At 50.0% G+C, this 20,169-nt stretch overlaps 1 protein-coding gene across 2 annotated transcripts in view; it reads right to left on the reverse strand.

Annotated features, from left to right (window-relative positions):
- Positions 1 to 20,169, reverse strand: part of GBA1 (glucosylceramidase beta 1) — a 95,154-nt gene that overhangs the window by 65,313 nt on the left and 9,672 nt on the right. For both annotated transcript variants that reach the window (XM_068108610.2, XM_068108609.2), the window contains exon 2: positions 17,438 to 17,650. In XM_068108610.2, coding sequence (XP_067964711.2) covers positions 17,438 to 17,650 — 213 coding nt within the window. The remainder of the gene's footprint in view (positions 1 to 17,437; positions 17,651 to 20,169) is intronic.

The following is a 20,169-nucleotide window of genomic DNA, read 5'->3' on the forward strand; positions in this document are numbered from 1 at the left end:
TGTTATTCCTTTATTCGACCATCCTGTGTTTTCCATCATTGACCAAGCGTGGTACGAATAGAACCGCTCAAATCGAGTTCCAATATTGGAAAACTGCACGGACCACGTGGTACGCAATTCGCTCGGTGTACTCAAATTACACGTGGCTCATGCGAGGCTTGCTTCCCCGCTTCCGTGGCGGCGCAGGTATTTAGGTATGTGTGAGACTTGGTCCCGAAACCCTACCTTGCGTTTGCCCGGAAGGGGCGTTTCAAGTCTCGGTTACGCGGCCCAGAAAGAACAAGGGGCTTAATCCCCCCTTGGTAAGGGTAGGAAGGGCGGCGGAAAACCGTAACAATATATATATATATATATATATATATATATATTGTTGCGGATATGAGGACTGTATATTTTTTTGATTGTGTGCTTTATTATTATTATTATTGTTTATTCTGCGCCCCCTGCCTCCGGAGCTGTGTAAAGGTAAAAGGGCATCCCATAATTAGTCCACAAGCATACACGTCAGCCAATAATAGAATACCCCTGTTCGATAGTTATATCTTATTCTGTGTTTTAGGGTAAGGCTGTGTCTCCCATTAATTGAAGTACTCCATTGCACCAGTGAAAGAGAATAGATCCCCTTTCATTCCCATCCCCAAAATCTCCATTTCCTTTCACATCCCCTTTCGTCATTGCCAAGCCTCGATTGCCAATTACATCCCCTCCAAAACCACCATTGAACATGTGTTCGGGTCGGGGAAGAGGGGCGTGCCCGCCCGTCGTCATCAAGGGCGGAGCCAGAGGGTCGCGTGACCAACCAGGGCCGAGGTGAGCACACCGATGGGCGTGTCCTGAAGGCCGGCGGCTTGATCGCTGGAGGCGCTATAAAGGCGCGCGCGCAAGAAGCGTGGGGTGAAGGTCAGTGGTTGCGTTGGTTGCGTTGAGGAGTCGGTGGTGAGGAGTGAGTGGACCAAGAAAGAGAAAGAGTGGTTGGACCAAGAAAGAGAAAGAGTGGTTGGACCAAGAGAGAGAAAGAGTGGTTGGACAGGGAGACGTGCAAGAGTGTTGTTGAGTTGAGGGTTTGGACCAGACGAGTCAGACGAGTCCTGGAAAAGCAAGCGGCGGCCACAGCAGCAACAACCCCCAACAGCCGCTTGGGGCCTGGACGGCGGTTTTGAGCAGGGCCGCGAAGGAACGGCGGCTGCTAAACGCGCCGATCGTGCTGCAGGACCCCCTTGAACCTTCCTCTCCCTCCAGCCATCCACCTCCTGCCTTTCCACCCTTCTTGTGTACGTGAGTTTGTTCTGTGTGTCTTGTCCCTGGGTATTAATTAAGTCTGTAGGTAAGCTAGTATTTGCACTGTGTCACCTGCGTCTTATGTGTTGTAAATAAACGTGACTGCTTTCTTTTTGCTTGTGTAAATAATAAATCCCATTACTCTTCTGTACGTCTTCTCGTCTTATTCCTTTTCCTCTTTGCATTTCGTCGTTTTAGTCCTTTCCAGATTGGGCAGCTGCGGTGCGATACGGCCAAAGTTCTGGGTGAATCGGGTGAGTCGGGGAACAACTGTTCGGTCGCGGAGCCTTCGCTCGGTCAATATAACATCTAAACGCGACCGTAACAAATTGGTTGTCAGGAGTTGGGATTCGGACCTGGGACTAAATTTGTTAGGCCCAAATTTTGGAACACCAATTGTGTTATTACAGTAACAATTGGTTGTCAGGAGTTGGGATTCGAACCTGGGACTAAATTTATTTAGCCCAAATTTTGGACACCAATTGTGTTTGTACAGTAACAATTGGTGTCGGGAAGTGGGATTGGACCCGAAGCGCGCTTAACGCGCTCAAAATTACGAGCTGCTGCAAAATTGTGTTTTAAAGAAATAAAACCCGAATTTTGAAATCGCGCCATGGCTGGTCAAGGCGATCGAATGCCGGTGGGTGAGCTAGAGGAGGGGTTAGGAGTAACCCAGGATCAGAGGGAAGAAGTGGGGAAAATGGTGGAGGAGAGTAAAGAAGGTGTGGTTGAGGGGGTATCAGGTGCACAAAATGGCGCCTCGCACATGGCTACGGCGACGGCGCCCGTGACCGTAGTATTGTTGGATTCGAACCTTTTGCTACAAATGGAGGCCCTCATGCTAGAAATGGAAAACAGAATAAACGGAATGAGGGCCGATAGGGAGGAAAGGGAGCAGAGGGACAGAGACCGCGAGTTGGGTGAAAGGGTCCCAGGGGTGCACGACGAGGTAACGCGGGTCGAGAAGCACTGGTTGAACGAAGCGGAGAAAAGCACGGGTACAATGACCGGGTTAGAAATCGCGACCCGGGGTTTGGAAAAGCCGGCGACCGCTGAGGTGGAGGAGGGTGTTTTATTAAAGCCAGCGGCCGTCGAGGTTAATAAAGAAAAAGCAGTGCTGGGAATTAAAATTGAAGAGATGACGGAGGTAGCCCGGGAATTGCAGGGAGAAATGGATTATGTACAAAGTCCCTGCTCAAATCATGATGATGTACTCGCTAATCCAAATGGAAGTTTGCAGGTTTTGGTGCAGGGAGGAAGAAGAACCCCGAAGGTGAGACGTGCTGTGTGTTGTGCGGGTAGATTTTGTAAAAGGATGTTTAGCGACAAAAGAATTGTCGCGCGCTTGGGATCGAGGAAGCATCCGGGCGTTGGTGAAGGGTCCCGTGTGAGTAAAAATGGCACGCGTGTGAGGAAAAAGTGTGCGTCGGCGAGTGGGTGTGTTATAAAGTGTGGGAGTGAAACCGAGTGCGAGCGAGAATGCACGTCGGTGTGTACGGGGTGTGACACAGGGAGTGAGAGCAATACGGAGTGTACGTGCGAGGGTGAGTGTGACACGGAGAGTAAGGTGGTGGTGGAACGTGTGCGAGAAAGCACACCTGAGTTGGTAGTAGCGCGAGAGTGGGAGAGCCCATCCGAGCGCGTTAGTGGGTGGATGCAAGAGTGCACGCCCATGGTGAGTGTTACGGAGGCCGTAACGGAGGAGAGGTGTGGACCGAGGTGTGCGAGCGGCGAGTGTGTGCAAGAGTGTGCGAGAGAGGTGTGGTTTGTAACAGGGAGTGCGTTGGTGGAATGTACGGACGGCGTTGGAACGCCGGGTTTTGTGAGGGTGAAAGGGGTAGCGTATGCGTGTGACCATGCAAGTGAAGCATCGACGGTAACCGGGTTAGCGGTTAGGGCGACGGATAGCCGATGCGAGCACTCGGGGCGTGGGGTGCTTTGTTGGGTGCGAGGCCCGGCGCGGGTCGATGCTGCGTCACTTCTCTTCGAAGCGTCGTTGCCGATTCGGGCTTGGCCCCGCCCCGCACGGTCGAGTCCGGGCTTTGTCGGGCGAGGCGACCGGTCCGGTTCAAGGGCGAGTGGGAGGAAGCGGAACGGTGCCCCCTCGTGGGGACGGGGTTCCGACCGGGGGAGATTGAGCCATCGGGCCCGGGACCGCAAGGTGCCGCGCCGAGATGGTGCGTGGAACCTCGGCCCAACCAAACCACCTCCCTTGAACCGAAAGCCGGACGGATTCAACCTGCAGGTGACCAAACCACCCGAATTCATTGCTCGGCTTTACGAACCGAGTTTAATGATGTCACGACGCACCGAGGCTAGGATATAGTGGACTGTGATGATGGTGATAGTGATAGTGATAGTGATTTGATACGAAATTTATAATAGTGGGTCGAATTGGCAGTAAATGGAAAATTTTTGAATTGGTTGGAATTTGGACGAGCAAAATTGATAGTGGGACCTCCCCGATGTGGTGGGATGGCAACTCTGTCATCCCTCACAACGGGGGGGTGGGGGGGGGCAAAGGAGCACTAGCTTATGGGGTTGATGGCAGTGAAAACTAGCCCGGGTGGGTTAGGATATTGTGTGTAGGGATCTAGCGAAGATGACATTAGGTAACGTTAAGGTTAGTTAGTGACAAGGATACCTGCAGTGGGGACGCAGGTAGTTTAGGTGTTTGATAATGACGTGGGAGCGCAATAGTTTAAAGGGACGACTGGGAAGCGCAAGTTTCAGAGGGGAGTAGTTAGCTGAGATGATGCCGTGTGTTTGAGGATTGAACAGGTGTGATTGCACAGGTGTGCAACTGAACAGGTGTGTGGAGCAGTGTATGAGGGAGTAGTGGTGATTGCGTGTTGTGTTGACCAAATGGTCCAGGAAGAGGAGGAGGGTGCAGATGGCACCAGGTATGATTGCACAGGTGTGCAACGACAGGTGAATGGAGAACAGGTGTATGGAATAAATGGTATGGAGTATTGGAATGGATGGTTGTGGAGTGAGTATGGTGGAAATTGTGGAGTGGAGTGGATGGTGCGAAGGTGTGAATGGGGGAAGAGTGGACCCCCATCACGGATACCCGGGGCGGGTAGTGTAAGTGTTAGGTAGAGGGTATAGGTAAATTGTGGTTGGATATTGGCATCTGTGGTGCGGGTGAAAGAATGGTCTTTGGATGGGTGCATTAGTGTTGTGGAAATGGCTGGGCGTGTAGCCTGTTAGTGTGTGTAGTTGGTTTGGGCACTCCACCACTGTGAGGATGTCGACCAGGTGAGGCCGCAGGTGGGCTCTGGGAGCCGGTAGTTGTTGTGGATGGGGCCCGAGGATCCGGAGGACGGACCCGGGTAGCCCAGTGCCAGAGGGCACCGAGTGGGGTGACAGAGCCAGGAGGGGCTTTCCCCAGTTAGTTAGGTTAGGGTGAGGAGCTAGGTAAGCTTGGGTGGCAACTACAGTGGTGGAGGTGTGCAGGTGGGTAGACCTGCTGGGAGAGCTACACATCACAGCCCAGAAATTGTGCAAGGGCACCGGGAGATGAATCGGGGGAGTGAGACCCCAAATTGAGAAGCACCACAGTTTGGTCAATGGGAATTGGTTTTTAGAACCCATAGTGTAAGTTGGCCAATGGATTGGCGGGGAAAGACCCCGGGTAGTGTAAAGTGTGTTAATGTCATTTAGAAAGTAGTTAGGATGAAGTCTCCTCGCACCATCTGCATCCACTCACCTGAGGTGACAGGTACTCCACACCATGCCATGTTTTGATTATTTTTTACTGTGCAAATGTTTGGAATGTGAGACGCATCATGACGTGGGTGTGACATTGTGCTTGATGTTCCATCTCTTCCTCCTCATGAGGATTGATGATGAGAGTTGGAAATGGCAAATTTGATTGGTTAGGAGGGATTGTGGAGACGAATTTGGTATAGGAGAAATATGGGGAAGACGTGACAGTAGTGACGAATTTGTAAATGGGTAGATTTTGTAAATATGGGGTAAGGGCAAGGGTAGTGTAGGTGACAGGGGGGTGACGTACGGTAGGGACGAGCCTTCTCACTTCGCCCTCCGTACGCATTTCACCTTGCATTGCCTTATTGATGTGTACCCTTGTGACCTTACCCCTCGCTCAATTGTCTCTTTTGTCTCCCACATGACCTGTGCGCCATTGGGTGCCGAGGGGAGCGTGCGTGAGTCCTCCATTGTGCGCCCGGAATTCCCAGAACCAGCTGTCTGCATCGATGCACCACATTATGGACCACATGTCTGTGGCCGAGCACCACTTATGGACCCCATGGGTTGGGACATGGCCCCTCTGCTGGAACCGGCCATGAGGGCCCGAAATCTTGCTGGCGGACCTTGGCCACAGGGCACCGATGCCCCACAGGTGAACCACACGTAGTCGGCCCTGTGGGCCATAAATAAAATAAATAAAAATGGACACGTTGGGCACACTTTATTGCAAATAGGCCGCCAGTAAGAAAATGAAAGAATGACAACAACTGGAAGACAATAATAATAACCAGCAGAGGGAGCCGAAGAGCAAGAGATCACCTGCAGGGTTAGGGGTTGTTGATTTATTTTTTATTCTTGAACAATGGTGACTGCACCGATTGGTGCTTGGGTGTGTATTGGTGCGTTTTTGGGTGCGTTCATGGTGCATTGATGCAGAGCAGACTGTCTCCCCCCCAGAAAGAACAATCACAGGTTCTGGGTTAGTCTTGTAAATAAAAATAGCGTCATTGTAAATAATGCTCCCCACCGTCAGTGTGTAGTTTGAAGACCATTCCGCAATTCGGTTAACTGTGGACGTAAGTCTGTTAGGCAGGGTGCAATGGAGCAGCGGGACACATTTATTTATGTTTTAAAACTGTCGCACTCAGGGTCAGGTTAAAAGTAGAGGGAACTACACCTACGTGTCACACTAAATAAAAAAAGTTGTAGGCCCGGGTCGTGCCTAAGAGGAGGAGGGTGCAGTGTTGCGGATATGAGGACTGTATATTTTTTTGATTGTGTGCTTTATTATTATTATTATTGTTTATTCTGCGCCCCCTGCCTCCGGAGCTGTGTAAAGGTAAAAGGGCATCCCATAATTAGTCCACAAGCATACGCGTCAGCCAATAATAGAATACCCCTGTTCGATAGTTATATCTTATTCTGTGTTTTAGGGTAAGGCTGTGTCTCCCATTAATTGAAGTACTCCATTGCACCAGTGAAAGAGAATAGATCCCCTTTCATTCCCATCCCCAAAATCTCCATTTCCTTTCACATCCCCTTTCGTCATTGCCAAGCCTCGATTGCCAATTACATCCCCTCCAAAACCACCATTGAACATGTGCTCGGGTCGGGGAAGAGGGGCGTGCCCGCCCGTCGTCATCAAGGGCGGAGCCAGAGGGTCGCGTGACCAACCAGGGCCGAGGTGAGCACACCGATGGGCGTGTCCTGAAGGCCGGCGGCTTGATCGCTGGAGGCGCTATAAAGGCGCGTGCGCAAGAAGCGTGGGGTGAAGGTCAGTGGTTGCGTTGGTTGCGTTGAGGAGTCGGTGGTGAGGAGTGAGTGGACCAAGAAAGAGAAAGAGTGGTTGGACCAAGAAAGAGAAAGAGTGGTTGGACCAAGAGAGAGAAAGAGTGGTTGGACAGGGAGACGTGCAAGAGTGTTGTTGAGTTGAGGGTTTGGACCAGACGAGTCAGACGAGTCCTGGAAAAGCAAGCGGCGGCCACAGCAGCAACAACCCCCAACAGCCGCTTGGGGCCTGGACGGCGGTTTTGAGCAGGGCCGCGAAGGAACGGCGGCTGCTAAACGCGCCGATCGTGCTGCAGGACCCCCTTGGACCTTCCTCTCCCTCCAGCCATCCACCTCCTGCCTTTCCACCCTTCTTGTGTACGTGAGTTTGTTCTGTGTGTCTTGTCCCTGGGTATTAATTAAGTCTGTAAGTAAGCTAGTATTTGCACTGTGTCACCTGCGTCTTATGTGTTGTAAATAAACGTGACTGCTTTCTTTTTGCTTGTGTAAATAATAAATCCCATTACTCTTCTGTACGTCTTCTCGTCTTATTCCTTTTCCTCTTTGCATTTCGTCGTTTTAGTCCTTTCCAGATTGGGCAGCTGCGGGGCAGCTGCGGTGCGATACGGCCAAAGTTCTGGGTGAATCGGGTGAGTCGGGGAACAACTGTTCGGCCGCGGAGCCTTCGCTCGGCAAATAACATCTAAACCGCGATCAGTAACAATATATATATATATATATATATATATATATATATATATATATATATACATATATATATATATATATATATATATATATATATATATATATATATATATAAGCAAAGATTTGCGGTTGGGAGTATATCCAAATGACTCCATGGTAAGATCTCCAACCTTTAATTGAACAAACAATGACTCAACGTTTCGATTAACAACATGTGAAGCCACACGCCTCCGTTAATCTTCCTCAAGAGTGATAAAATCATCTCAACATCCCCTTATATGCACAGTGGGCGTGGTATATGCAAAGTGGGGTGGGCAATGCTGGACAGCCAATGAAACCGTATCACACCGCTCTCGTGAACAGAGACGTTACCGACCAAATTCAAAAATCAACCGCATATTAACAGTTCAAAATAATCCTGTAAGCAATGCTGGATTATAACGCAAGTGTTGAGAAAATCCGGAACAATCATTACATTTAATCAAAAGTTAAACTTGCAAACAATTAAATTGTAAATTAAATTAAAACTGTAAATATATTAAAGCCAAAATTTTTTAAGACAAAATAAAATTGTCACATTATCAAGATCATCACATGTGGCCCTATGCGGTAAAGGTGAATGCGGGAAGGAGGTTGGTTTTAGGGGGGATAAAATGGGGGGGGGGCAGAGGGGGTTGGAAGTGGATGGGGGGGGGGGGGTGTGGGAGAGGGGTGGTTTGGAGGGATTGGAGGTGGGAGGGGGCAATTGTCCGAATAAAAACCTTGTGTGATATATTATGTGGACTCGTTGTTCAAAGTACGGAATGCCTGCTTCGTTTACACAAGAGTGGGTCAAAAGCTACCGGTAAGTCAACGACCTCTTGTGTGATCGAGGTAACAGTTTCTTCTGTGTGCCAAGCCTCCAAAACACGTCTTCTGTTTCTGTTGGGTGTGGAGCCCAAAATATCAACCCTGTCCCATAAAGGTGTGTGGCCTTCCTTAAGGCCATGTTTGGCAATAGCAGATCTGCTAGGATAATTACATTCAAATGCTTTTTGGTGTTCAGTAATACGTTGACCTAAGGTCCTCCCGGTTTCACCCACATACTCAGCTCCACAACCACAGGGCACCACGTATACCACCCCTGACCTATCCTTCCTCGGAAGCTTGTCCTTGACCCTCATAAGGGCTTGGCGAAGGGTGAAAACCGGTGTGAAACTCACCCTCACTCCTGCCGATTTCAAAATTCTGCCGACCCTCTGTGAAACCCCCGGTACAAAAGGGAGAACACACCAACCCTTTGGTTGTTCTCGCGGTCTCAGCCTGTTGTGTGGGGAAGCCCTTATCGTTTTCCTGTTGGGTAGCAAGCTGTCAGGATAGCCATTTGCCCTTAACACATTTTGAAGATGGTCCACCTCACTCATCTTGTCTTCAAAGGTAGATGGTAAATCACGTGCTCTTTTTGAGAGGGTGTGCACCACCGATCTTTTGTGTTCCATTGGATGGCAAGACTTGAAATCAAGGTAGCGATCAGTGTGTGTAGGTTTTCTGTACACCGTTACCTTTAAGGCTCCTTTGGGATCCCTTGCTACGAGTGTATCCAGGAAGGGAAGGGCTCCATTTTTCTCCTCTTCAATGGTGAAATTAATGGAGGAAAAAGTTTTATTTATGGTCTCATGGATGATGCCCACCTCATCAGAATGACAGATGACAAATGTGTCATCCACGTACCGGAACCAAACACGTGGTTGCACTAACAGGGCTGGAATGGTGCGTTCCTCCAAATCCTCCATCACCATGTTGGCAATCACAGCCGATACCGGGGAACCCATGGCTGTGCCATAAACCTGCTTGTAATCGTTGAAATTTGTAAATTTTAATTTAAATTTAAACCTGCTTGTAAATTTAAATCGAAACGTTGAGTCATTGTTTGTTCAATTAAAGGTTGGAGATCTTACCATGGAGTCATTTATATATATATATATATATGTATATATATATATATATATATATATATATATATATATATATATATATATATATATATATATATATGTATATATATATATATATATATATATATATATATATATATATATATATATGTATATATATATATATATATATATATATATATATATATATATATATGTGTATATATATATCTATATATATATATATATATATATATATATATATATATATATATATATATATATATATATATATATATATATATATATATATATATATATATATATATACATATATATACACATATATATACACAGTTTTTTTTATATACAAGATCGAGGCTCGTGAAAGAGCTAACATTAATCACACAGAAAGTCAAACCGACACATAAAACATATAATAAGGGGAGCGGTAGACAAGATGGGGAGAGAGGGGGAAGGACACAAACACAACATTTGAGTGTAGGGACATCGGGAGATCTGTGGGAGGGAGAGGGCTTGGGGGGAGGTGGGAGAGGTATAAAACATATGAACACTGCAAGGACTTCCAAGAAAGAAGATGGAATTTCAAAAAAGTGGATCTGGGGTGAATTAGCATGGGTAGAAAAGATCAAGGTTTTGGATGGGGGACGATAAGACATGGTGGTGAACAGCTGTTTTAAAGACCTGGAGGGGGGAGTGGGATTGAAGAGAGTGAGGGAGTTTATTCCAGAGGCGGGAGAAAAGAGGAATGAAAGAATGAAAGAGTGAAAGAGTGAACCATCTTACACCACCACACATAATCCTGTGTAGTGTTGAAAAATGGTTCCGGGCACCACTCTAACACTCCTAAGTCAGGACGGTAGTACTACTCTGGGCGGTTGCTGTCGACAACCTACTACCTTTAAAATGTGTTCAATGACCACGTGGGGGGTTTCAGAGCCCCAGATCCTCACATTGTGCTGGATGACCTTCCCAGATACATGAAAGCAAGCTTCATCTGTGAACATGACCTTTTTCAGGTAATATTCATCTTCCTCTATGTGACTGAGCATTTCCAAGGCAAATGCCTTACGCTGGATTCCGTCATTTGGTTCGAGTTCCTGCAGAATCTGCACCTTATAGACGTAAAGCTTCAGTCTTTTATGCAAATTCCTATGTAGTGGTGGTTGGTAGTGTTAGTTATCTGGATGCGCATCAGAATGATTTTTTTTTTGTTTGTTTTGTATACTGAATCGAGGCTCGTGAAAGAGCTAACATTTACTTCACAAACAAATCAACTAGACAAACAAAATACCCAAAAAGAGGGAGCGGAAGACAAGATGGGGAGAGAAGGGGAAGCACACAAACACAACATCCGAGAGCAGGGAGATGTGTGGAAGGGAGAGGGCCCGGGGGGAGGAGGCATGGGAAGGGGGGGGGGGGAGGGAGAAGTATAAAACACAAGGACACCAAGGACTTCCTGGACAGAAGTTGGTATTTCAAAAAAGTGGAATTGGGGTGAAATTAGCGGGGGTAGAAAAGATCAAGGTTTTGGATGGGGGAAGATAAGAGATGGTGGTGAACAGCTGTTTTAAAGACTTGGAGGGTGGAGTGGGATTGAAGAGAGTGAGGGAGTTTGTTCCAGAGGCGGGACAAAAGAGGATTGAAGGAGTGAAGGTGAGCAGAGAGTCTTGATTTTGGCAGTTTAACCATAAGAGGGTTGCAGGCAGATCTTGTGCGACCTGTAGGAATATTTGCGGGACAGAGCCCAGAGAGAGCTGGGGGGGGCAAGGCCAGAGAGGAGTCGGTAGAAGACGGAAAGACCACCAACCTGCCTGCGGTGAGTGAGTGAGAGGCCCTTGGAGTTAGCTTCATCGCGGGAGATTCCAATGATTCTGAATGCTTTGGTTTCAACAGCGTGAAGGCGAGCTAGGTGTGAGGCAGGAGCACCAGCCCAGAGGGGAGAGCAGTATTCCATTGAGCTGCGGATGAAAGCCTTGTATGTGGTGAGGAGCTCAGGTGTGCCAAGGAAGGACTTCGCACGATGGAGGATGCCCAGTCGGCGACTGGCTTTGGAGGCCAGATTTGAAATGTGGTTTTCTCAGGAAAGATCATGGCAGATAGTGAGACCCAAAAGCTTGAGTGACAGAACTTCTTGGAGAGGATTATTCAGAAAGTGGATGGGAGGGTTGTCCAGTCGGTCTTTTCGGAGAGACATCGTAAGAGTGTGAGATTTCTGGGACTTTGTTTTCTGGGACTTTGTTGAAATTATTCACGAACTCGTTTTTGTTTAGTCTGCACGACTTGGAATTTTCTAACTGCAGCATATGGGAACCTAATGGTCTTGGTTAAAAACGCACCAATTGTCCCGATCACCCGAGATAATCAAGACTTCATTAAATTAGATATTCGAAATCTGTTTTGTTATCAGACAATCGTAATGTGCTCTCTGAACAACTATATAGGTATACAAATCAAAATTGCTTGTTTTATACTCTAGGTCTAGGATGTATATATGTGTATATTCGGAGGTGTATATTTACTAAAGTTAGCTAAGTGGTAACATTTTTTTATTTCTACAAACTCATTTTTCACACTTGAGAGTGATGTTAGATGAGCAGTAAAATTACCTTTAAATCGATGTATAGTATAGCGTGTCTTTGTGCTATTTTCGGTTATTCAACAATTAGCGCATTTGAGAGACTAGTGGGGTCACCCGTGGGAATCCCACGGCTATGGGGGTGTATCGTTGCGATCAGTGAAGCCGATTTTGCGGTACCCAGGACAATAACGTTCGGCGGGAGTCCAATCCTGAAAATGCTGGAGACCAAAGCTGAAATTGGAAAAACAATAAAGTGAAGCGCGGTGCTACGCGCGCTTACTTGTATAACAAGGAGGAAGCGGCCAACGCGGTAGGTTTAAAGAGTCTTTATTTCAAGAGCTCCACTGTAGCACTGGAGCGCTCCGGGCTGCGAGCCCGGTGTATATCCCGCGGCCACGCCTACCCCTCGGGCGTGGCCGCCGCCCACGCCTACCCCTCGGGCGTGGCCGCCGCCCACTTGGTGCGCGGAATGATGCCATCACGCCAGTGAGCTTCGTGTCCGCCACACGCGCCCCCCCAGAATTCCCGCGCACCTGGAGGGCCAGTTTGCGGGGCAAACGGATGACCCGGCCGAAGCAGCCTCTGGCGACTGGCGGCGTCCGGGGTGCAGGGATGCCAGCTGGGATGCCTCCGGCTGCACCCGAGATGGGTGCAGGACCGGGGGGCGGCGTGCCTGGGCGGTGCCGGGGGTCCGCCCGCAGGGGGGCGGCCCCGATGCGGGGGCCGGGCCACCGGCGGTGGGTGGTCCACGTCGAGGTGGGCCGGCTTGAGGCGATCCACTGAGACGCGGTCGGGAGTACCGCCGATGTCCAAGGTGAAATGTTTCACACCGGTCTCCAGCACGCGGAAAGGCCCGTCGTACGGGGGCCGCAGTGGTGTCTGGTGGGCGTCGTGCCGGACGAAGACGTACTCCGCGGTGCGAAGCTCCGGGGCGACGTGCGTAGGCGGGTGCCCGTGGTGCGCCGTCGGCACCGGGGCGAACCGCCAGGCTGTCTCCTGCAGCGCGGAGCGCTCCTGCGCCGCGGACCATGGTGCCGTGGGGTCGGGGAGGAACTCGCCCGGCACCCGCAGCGGTTGTCCGAAGACCAACTCCGCCGCGGATGAGCGCAGGTCGTCCTTGGGTGCCGTCCGGAGGCCCAGCAGGACCCAGGGGAGCCTGTCGATCCAGCCGCCGTCGCTAAGGGTGGCCCGGAGCGCGGCCTTCAACGAGCGGTGGAACCGCTCGCACAGGCCGTTGGCCTGGGGGTGGTAGGCCGTGGTTCGGTGCAGCTGGACCCCGAGCCCCCGCGCGACCGCCCTCCAGAGCTCCGAGGTGAACAGGGGGCTGCGGTCAGACAAGATGTCCGAGGGGGCGCTGAACCGGGCGACCCAGGTGGCGATGAACGCCTGCGCGACGTCCGCCGCCATCGTCGCCGCCGAAGGCACGACCTCCAGCCACCGGGTGGTGCGGTCCACCATTGTCAGGACATGGGTGAAACCCCGCGATGGGGGCAGAGGTCCCACCAGGTCCACGTGCACGTGGTCGAACCTATGTTCCGGCACCGTAAACGGGGCCAATGGGGCCTGGGTGTGCCGGTGCACCTTCGCGCGCTGGCACGCGAGGCACGTCCTGGTCGAGCCGTGGACGGCCTTCCGGAGGCCATGCCAGACAAACTTGTCGGCGACCAACCTCTGGGAGGCCTTCGTGGCTGGGTGGGACAGGCCGTGGATGGCGTCAAAAACCTGGCGCTGCCAGCCCGCGGGCACGATGGGGCGAGGCCGCCCGAGGGAGACGTCGCACAAGAGGGCCGTGCCCGCACCGTCGAACGGCACCTCGGTGACGCGGAGGCCCGTGACAGCGGTCCGCAAGGCCTGGACGCCGGGGTCGGCGGCCTGGTACGCCGCCATCCGGGCATAGTCGATGCCAAGGTGGACTGCGTGGGCGACGGACCGGGAAAAGCAATCCGCCACCGGGTTGTCTTTACCCGCGACGTGCCGGATGTCCGTGGTATATTCGGACACGGCCGAGAGGTGACACTGCTGCCGGGCCGACCACGGCTCGGCGACCTTGCCCATCGCGAAGACCAGTGGCTTGTGGTCGACGAAGGCCGTGAACGCACGGCCCTCGAGCAGATGGCGGAAGTGCCTGACCGCCAGGTGAAGCCCGAGCAACTCGCGGTCGAAGGTACTATAACGGCGTTCGGGCAGGCGAAGCTTCCGGCTGAAGAACGCCAGCGGTTGCCAGGCACCACGCACCCATTACTCGTGCACCGCGCCCACCGCGTAGTCCGAAGCGTCGGTGGTGAGGGCGATTGGTGCATCGGGCGCCGGGTGCGCGAGCATGGTGGCGTTAGCCAAGGCGAGCTTCGCGCCCGCGAACGCCGCGTCCATCTGCTCGGTCCAGGTAACGTCACCTTTGCCCGGCTTCCCTCGAAGGGCCTCGTGTAAGGGGCGCAGGAGCTGGGCGATGCGGGGCAGGAACCGATGGTAAAAGTTTACCATGCCCAGGAACTCCTGGAGCCCCTTGATCGTGCGGGGGCGCGGAAACCCCTTCACCGCCTCCACCTTGGCCGGTAGGGGGACGGCCCCGTGCCTGGTGACGCGGTGCCCCAAAAAGTCGATGTCGGCTACGCCGAACCGGCACTTGGCGGGGTTCACGATGAGGCCATGCTGGCCCAGACGTTCGAAGAGCGTGCGGAGGTGGTGTAGGTGCTCTTCGCGGGACGCGCTGGTGATGAGGATGTCGTCCAGGTACACGTAGACGAAATCCAAGTCGCGCAAGACGCTGTCCATTAGTCGCTGGAACGCCTGAGCCGCATTTTTCAAACCGAAGGGCATCCGAAGAAATTCGAAAAGACCGAATGACGTGATGACCGCCGTCTTCGGGATGTCCTCCGGCCTGACGGGGGACCTGATGGTAGCCGCATATGAGGTCCACCTTCGAAAAGAAGGACATGCCCGCCAACCGGGCGGAGAAGTCCTGGATGTGAGGGACGGGGTAGCGGTCGGGGGTGGTGGCGTCGTTGAGGCGCCGGTAGTCCCCACACGGTCGCCATCCCCCGCCGGGCTTTGGCACGATGTGGAGCGGCGACGCCCAAGCACTCTCGGAGCGCCGCACGATGCCGAGCCGCTCCAGCGTAGCGAACTCCGCTTTAGCTACCGCGAGCTTCGTCGGCTCGAGGCGGCGTGCCCGGGCGTAGACTGGTGGCCCGGCGGTGGGGATGTGGTGTTCCACCCCGTACTTGACGGCCCCCGCCGAGAAGGTGGGCCGTGTAAGGGCCGGGAAGCTGGCGAGGAGGCGGGTGTAGTCGTCCGCTGCCGGAAGCGTACAAACTAACCTCGCCGGGACCGAACCGCTCAGCAAGCCGCTTGGCGAGCCGCTCAGTGAGCCGCTCAACGAGCTGTTCAGCGCGCAAGCAAGCGAGCTGAACGTTTCAGCCTGGACGAGACGTCTGTTCTTCACATCTACCAACAACCCGTGTGCACAGAGGAAGTCCGCACCGAGCAGTGCCATGGGGACACTAGCGGTTACGAACATCCACGTGAAGCGTTGCCTTCCGAACCGCAGGGAGAGGCAGCGCTTCCCGAATGTGCGTATGGGTGTTCCTTCGCGGCAAGCAACGCGGGGCCCCGGCCCGCGGTGTGCTTGTCGGACGTAGAGGCAGGGATAACGCTCACCTGTGCCCCCGTGTTGCATAGGAAACGGCGCCCGGACAAGGTGTCCGTTATAAAAAGAAGGCTGCCGGAATGGCCGACGCTCAGGGCCACTACCGAGCGCCGGCTTTGTAGTTTCCCGACTTGCCGAAGGAGCACGGCGGGCAACAATTCCTCGCCTTGTGGCCAAACCTGGCGTGGAAATGGCACCAGGTTTGTGGCGAAGGCAGAGGCCGCGGTTTTCGCGGTGGTGGTGGGCGTGGCGTGGTGGCGGCCACGCGGCGTGCATCAGCCTTGGGATCCACGAGGTGTGGTGCATCAGCATCAGGGTCAGCCTCGGGATGCGCGACGGCCGCGCCAAAACTCGCCTGCGTGTCCAAAGCTGCAAAGAACTTGTCGGCCTCGGCAGCGAGAGCTCGGGGTTCCGTCGTCACGGAACCGGCCAACGCGAGGCGTACTCGTGCCGGCAGATGGCGTCGAAATAACGCCCGGAATAGAGCGTTCGGGGTTTCGTCGCCCATCAGCGACAGAATATGGTCCATGCAGACCGACGGTCGCGTGTCGCCGAGCTCGGGGAGGTCCAGGAGGCGGTCGGCCCGTGCGTCCACCGTGAGGCCGAATGTGGCGAGGAGGAGACGCTTGATTGCCTCGTACCTGCCGTCGGCCGGTGGATTCCTCAGGACCGACACGACGCGGGCGGCCGTGCCGGGCCCGAGGGAGGCGACCACATGGCAGGACATGGTCTCGTCCACCGTGATGCCTCGAAGTCGGAACTGGGCTTCTGCCTGCAGGAACCATACTTCAGCTTGCGCCTCCCAGAACTCGGGGAGTTTGATCGTAACCGCGTTGTTTGCCATTGCGATGGCGTATTCGGTCGGTCAGCGACGGCTGATCCAACGTCAGAGGGTCACCAATGAAGCGCGGTGCTATGCACGCTTACTTGTATAACAAGGAGGAAGCGGCCAACGCGGTAGGTTTAAAGTCTTTATTTCAAGAGCTCCACTGTAGCACTGGAGCGCTCCGGGCTGCGAGCCCGGTGTATATCCCGCGGCCACGCCTACCCCTCGGGCGTGGCCGCCGCCCACTTGGTGCGCGGAATGATGCCATCACGCCAGTGAGCTTCGTGTCCGCCACAATAGCCTATTTTACTCCAGGGGGTCCCAGGATTACCCACCCAAAATTTCGTTGCGATCGGTTCAGCCGTTTTTGCGGTACCTGGGAACGGACGGACAGACATAGACGGACGAACGGATGGGCGGACATTTGGTGAATTATAGTAAGATGATGTGACTCCTTTTCGCCGAACTTACCGATCATGGTAACGTCTGAATTAAGAGTTGCTTTTCACATCTGATAACATATTTGATGATCGGAGCTCACCATCTCACCAAATATATGGGTTGAAATCCGAAAAGAAATTGGTCTTTTTATAAAGCTTTGTACATGTCAATCAACCCACAGAGATCGTGGCGACAGGTGGTAGCTCGGCTGTTTATAAGTTATGAATTGTGAGAAAGTAACTGTTAAAAAATCCCTACTGAGGTGCATCGTGGTAAAATATGTTATCCGATAAAGTTTCGTGCCGATTAAGCTTGGGAGCTGAGAGGAGTCGGTTCACAAACAATCAAACAAACATTTTGCGTGTGTGTGTGTGTGTGTGTGTGTGTGTATGTATGTATGTATATGTATGTATGTATGTGTGTGTATATATATATATATATATATATATATATATATATATATATATATACACAGTAAATTCACAGAATTTTTTGATTACTGTCACTGCATCTGCCTGTGGGTAGGGGAAAGTACCTGCCTTTGGTGGAGTTAGTGGGAGGACCAGGCAGCAATGGTATCTGGTGGTGCAGCAAGCGATCTCCAGCTTGAGAACTGGTGTACACGAGCAGGTGGGCGCGATCAGGTCGAGGAACCACACCCACTATATCACAGTAGCTGCCATTGCATGCGCACACGTTTGAGTCTTCATGAAACCTCACAGGCACACAGCTACGTTCCTGCTGCTCGGTTCCTGCAGAGGACAAGCGGACCCACTGAAATTCATCCATGTTTTGCTGTTCTTATGCTGTTTTGCTGTTTTCCTGTTCTTATGCATCCATTGAAAGGCAGTATCATTGACATAGGGATTATACAGGAAAATGTAACGAACACGTGTGCTCTCTAAAACCAGACAAGGAACCAGGCAAGTTAAGGAGAGTGTTGCATTTGGATATGTCGGTGGTTCGTGTGTGGGCTGATAACCTCCCTCCTCTCACAATCCACGCTCTGATAAACCCTCCTAATTTCCACAAACAAATTTTAAAAACAGTACAGAAAATAGAACGGCACCTGGTAGAGCACATACTTCCGACAAGCTGAACAGTTTATGTTTTCTATTCCACCGATAGGCCAGATCTGGATCGGGACTCAAACCAAAATCAAATCGGCTTGTTCATGTCACCTAACCAACTCATCCGCCAAGTTTTGTCATGACTTGTCCTCAACATTTTGAAATATCGTGCTATATATCTTCTTAGGCCCTGTCTGTTAATGGTGAAGAATCACTTTAAAACTTCCAGTATCCAAATCCACATATGGATCAATGTTCACCTAAATGTAAGCAATTTGTCCTTGTTACACACACAACCCACCCACCAAATTTCGCCCAAATCCATCCACAACTTTTTGAGATATCCTGCACACAAACAAAAAATATGTCGTTCATACTATACTTGTTGAAAATAAGTTGTTGACCTTTGGCCTATACTGACCATTTGGCTCACATTGACCACAAAACTAGTTTGTGGTTGAATTCAGTTTGCTGATATGAATATCCTATTCAAATTTCAAGTCAATCAGAAGAAAATTGAGGATTTTAGAAATTTGAAAAAAGTGGTCGACCTTTTGGCCTATGTTAACTTTTTGACCTCCAAAATAAATCAGAATCTGTCGGACTACCAACTCTATCATTTTGTGAAGCTTCATAAAGATGAGTTTTAAATTGTGACCTGGAGGCGATGAAAGGTGACCGGACAAACAAACAAACAAGAAACATGTCGTGCATAGCACGATACTTGCAAAATCCCTAAAATAAGTCGTTAGCCTATGAGGACCTCAAAAATAATTGGTGGTTGAATTCAGTGACCTGGTATGCAAATCCTCTTAAAATGTCAACTCAATCGGATTAAAATTGAAGATTTTAGAAATTTGACAAAGTTGATGATCTTCGGCCTATGTTTACCTATTGACCTTTTGATCCCAAAAACAATAGGCTTCTTTCTTATGACCAACTCTACCATTTGGTGAAGTTTCGTGAAGATAGGTTGAAAATTGTGACCCGTAGGTGACCGACATACAGACAACAGACAGACAACAGGCAGACAGAATAACGCACAAGACCAACAAATCTTCGATTTTCGCAAGTAACAAATAAGAAGCCAGAGCACGATATATGAAAAATCCACCCCTCCCCCCAAAATAATGTTGCCACAGATACATCAAATTGTCCATTTCATTAAGATTAAAATTGACAATATTAATCAAAGCTCGGGTCAATCGGAATAAAACTGATGATTTTTCAGATGAAAATTGATATCAGAAGTTTGACCTTGAGTTGACCTTTGACCTTTGACCACAAAATAGTTGATTTCCCAATTCAGTGATGCACTATGTAATTGCTATTTAATTTTCAAGTTAATAGAATGAAAATGGATTTTTCAGAAGAAAATTGATGATTTTGGAAGTTTGATCTTGAGTCTATCTTTGACCTTTTGACCTCAAAAATAGTTGGTTTTCCAATTTATTGACTCAATATGCAAATTATGTTCAATTTTCAAGTTAATAGGATAAAAAATGACAATTTTATAAACCTGACCTGAAGATGACCTTTGACCTCAAAATCAAAAGGCTTATTCCTTATGACCAACTCTACCAGCTTGTGAAGTTTCGTGAAGATCGGTTTAAAATTGTGACCTGTAGGCAATTGACAGACAAACAAAGACAGGCAGACAGACAGAATAACACACAAGACCAACCAATATTGAGTTGAACTACTTATAAATCTTCAATTTTGCAAGTAACAAAGTGGAGTGATCAACGTACTCGTGAAAAAAAAAAATTTGCCAGGTAATAATTCAAGGTGCTATGTTGTAAGTGATGATGGTGAAGTGAATATAAATATATAAATAATTCAAGGTGGTATGTTGTAAGTAGTGATGGTAAAGTGAATATAAATATATAAATAATTCAAGGTGGTATGTTGTAAGTAGTGATGGTGAAGTGAATATAAATATATAAATAATTCAAGGTGGTATGTTGTAAGTGATGATGGTGAAGTGAATATAAATATATAAATAATTCAAGGTGGTATGTTGTAAGTGATGATGGTGAAGTGAATATAAATATATAAATAATTCAAGGTGGTATGTTGTAAGTAGTTATGGTAAAGTGAATATAAATATATAAATAATTCAAGGTGGTATGTTGTAAGTCGTGATGGTAAAGTGAATATAAATATATAAATAATTCAAGGTGGTATGTTGTACGTAGTGA

The sequence above is a fragment of the Myxine glutinosa genome, chromosome 2 (genome assembly GCF_964187855.1).
Source record: "Myxine glutinosa chromosome 2, kmMyxGlut1.1, whole genome shotgun sequence".
NCBI classification, from domain to species: domain Eukaryota; kingdom Metazoa; phylum Chordata; class Myxini; order Myxiniformes; family Myxinidae; genus Myxine; species Myxine glutinosa.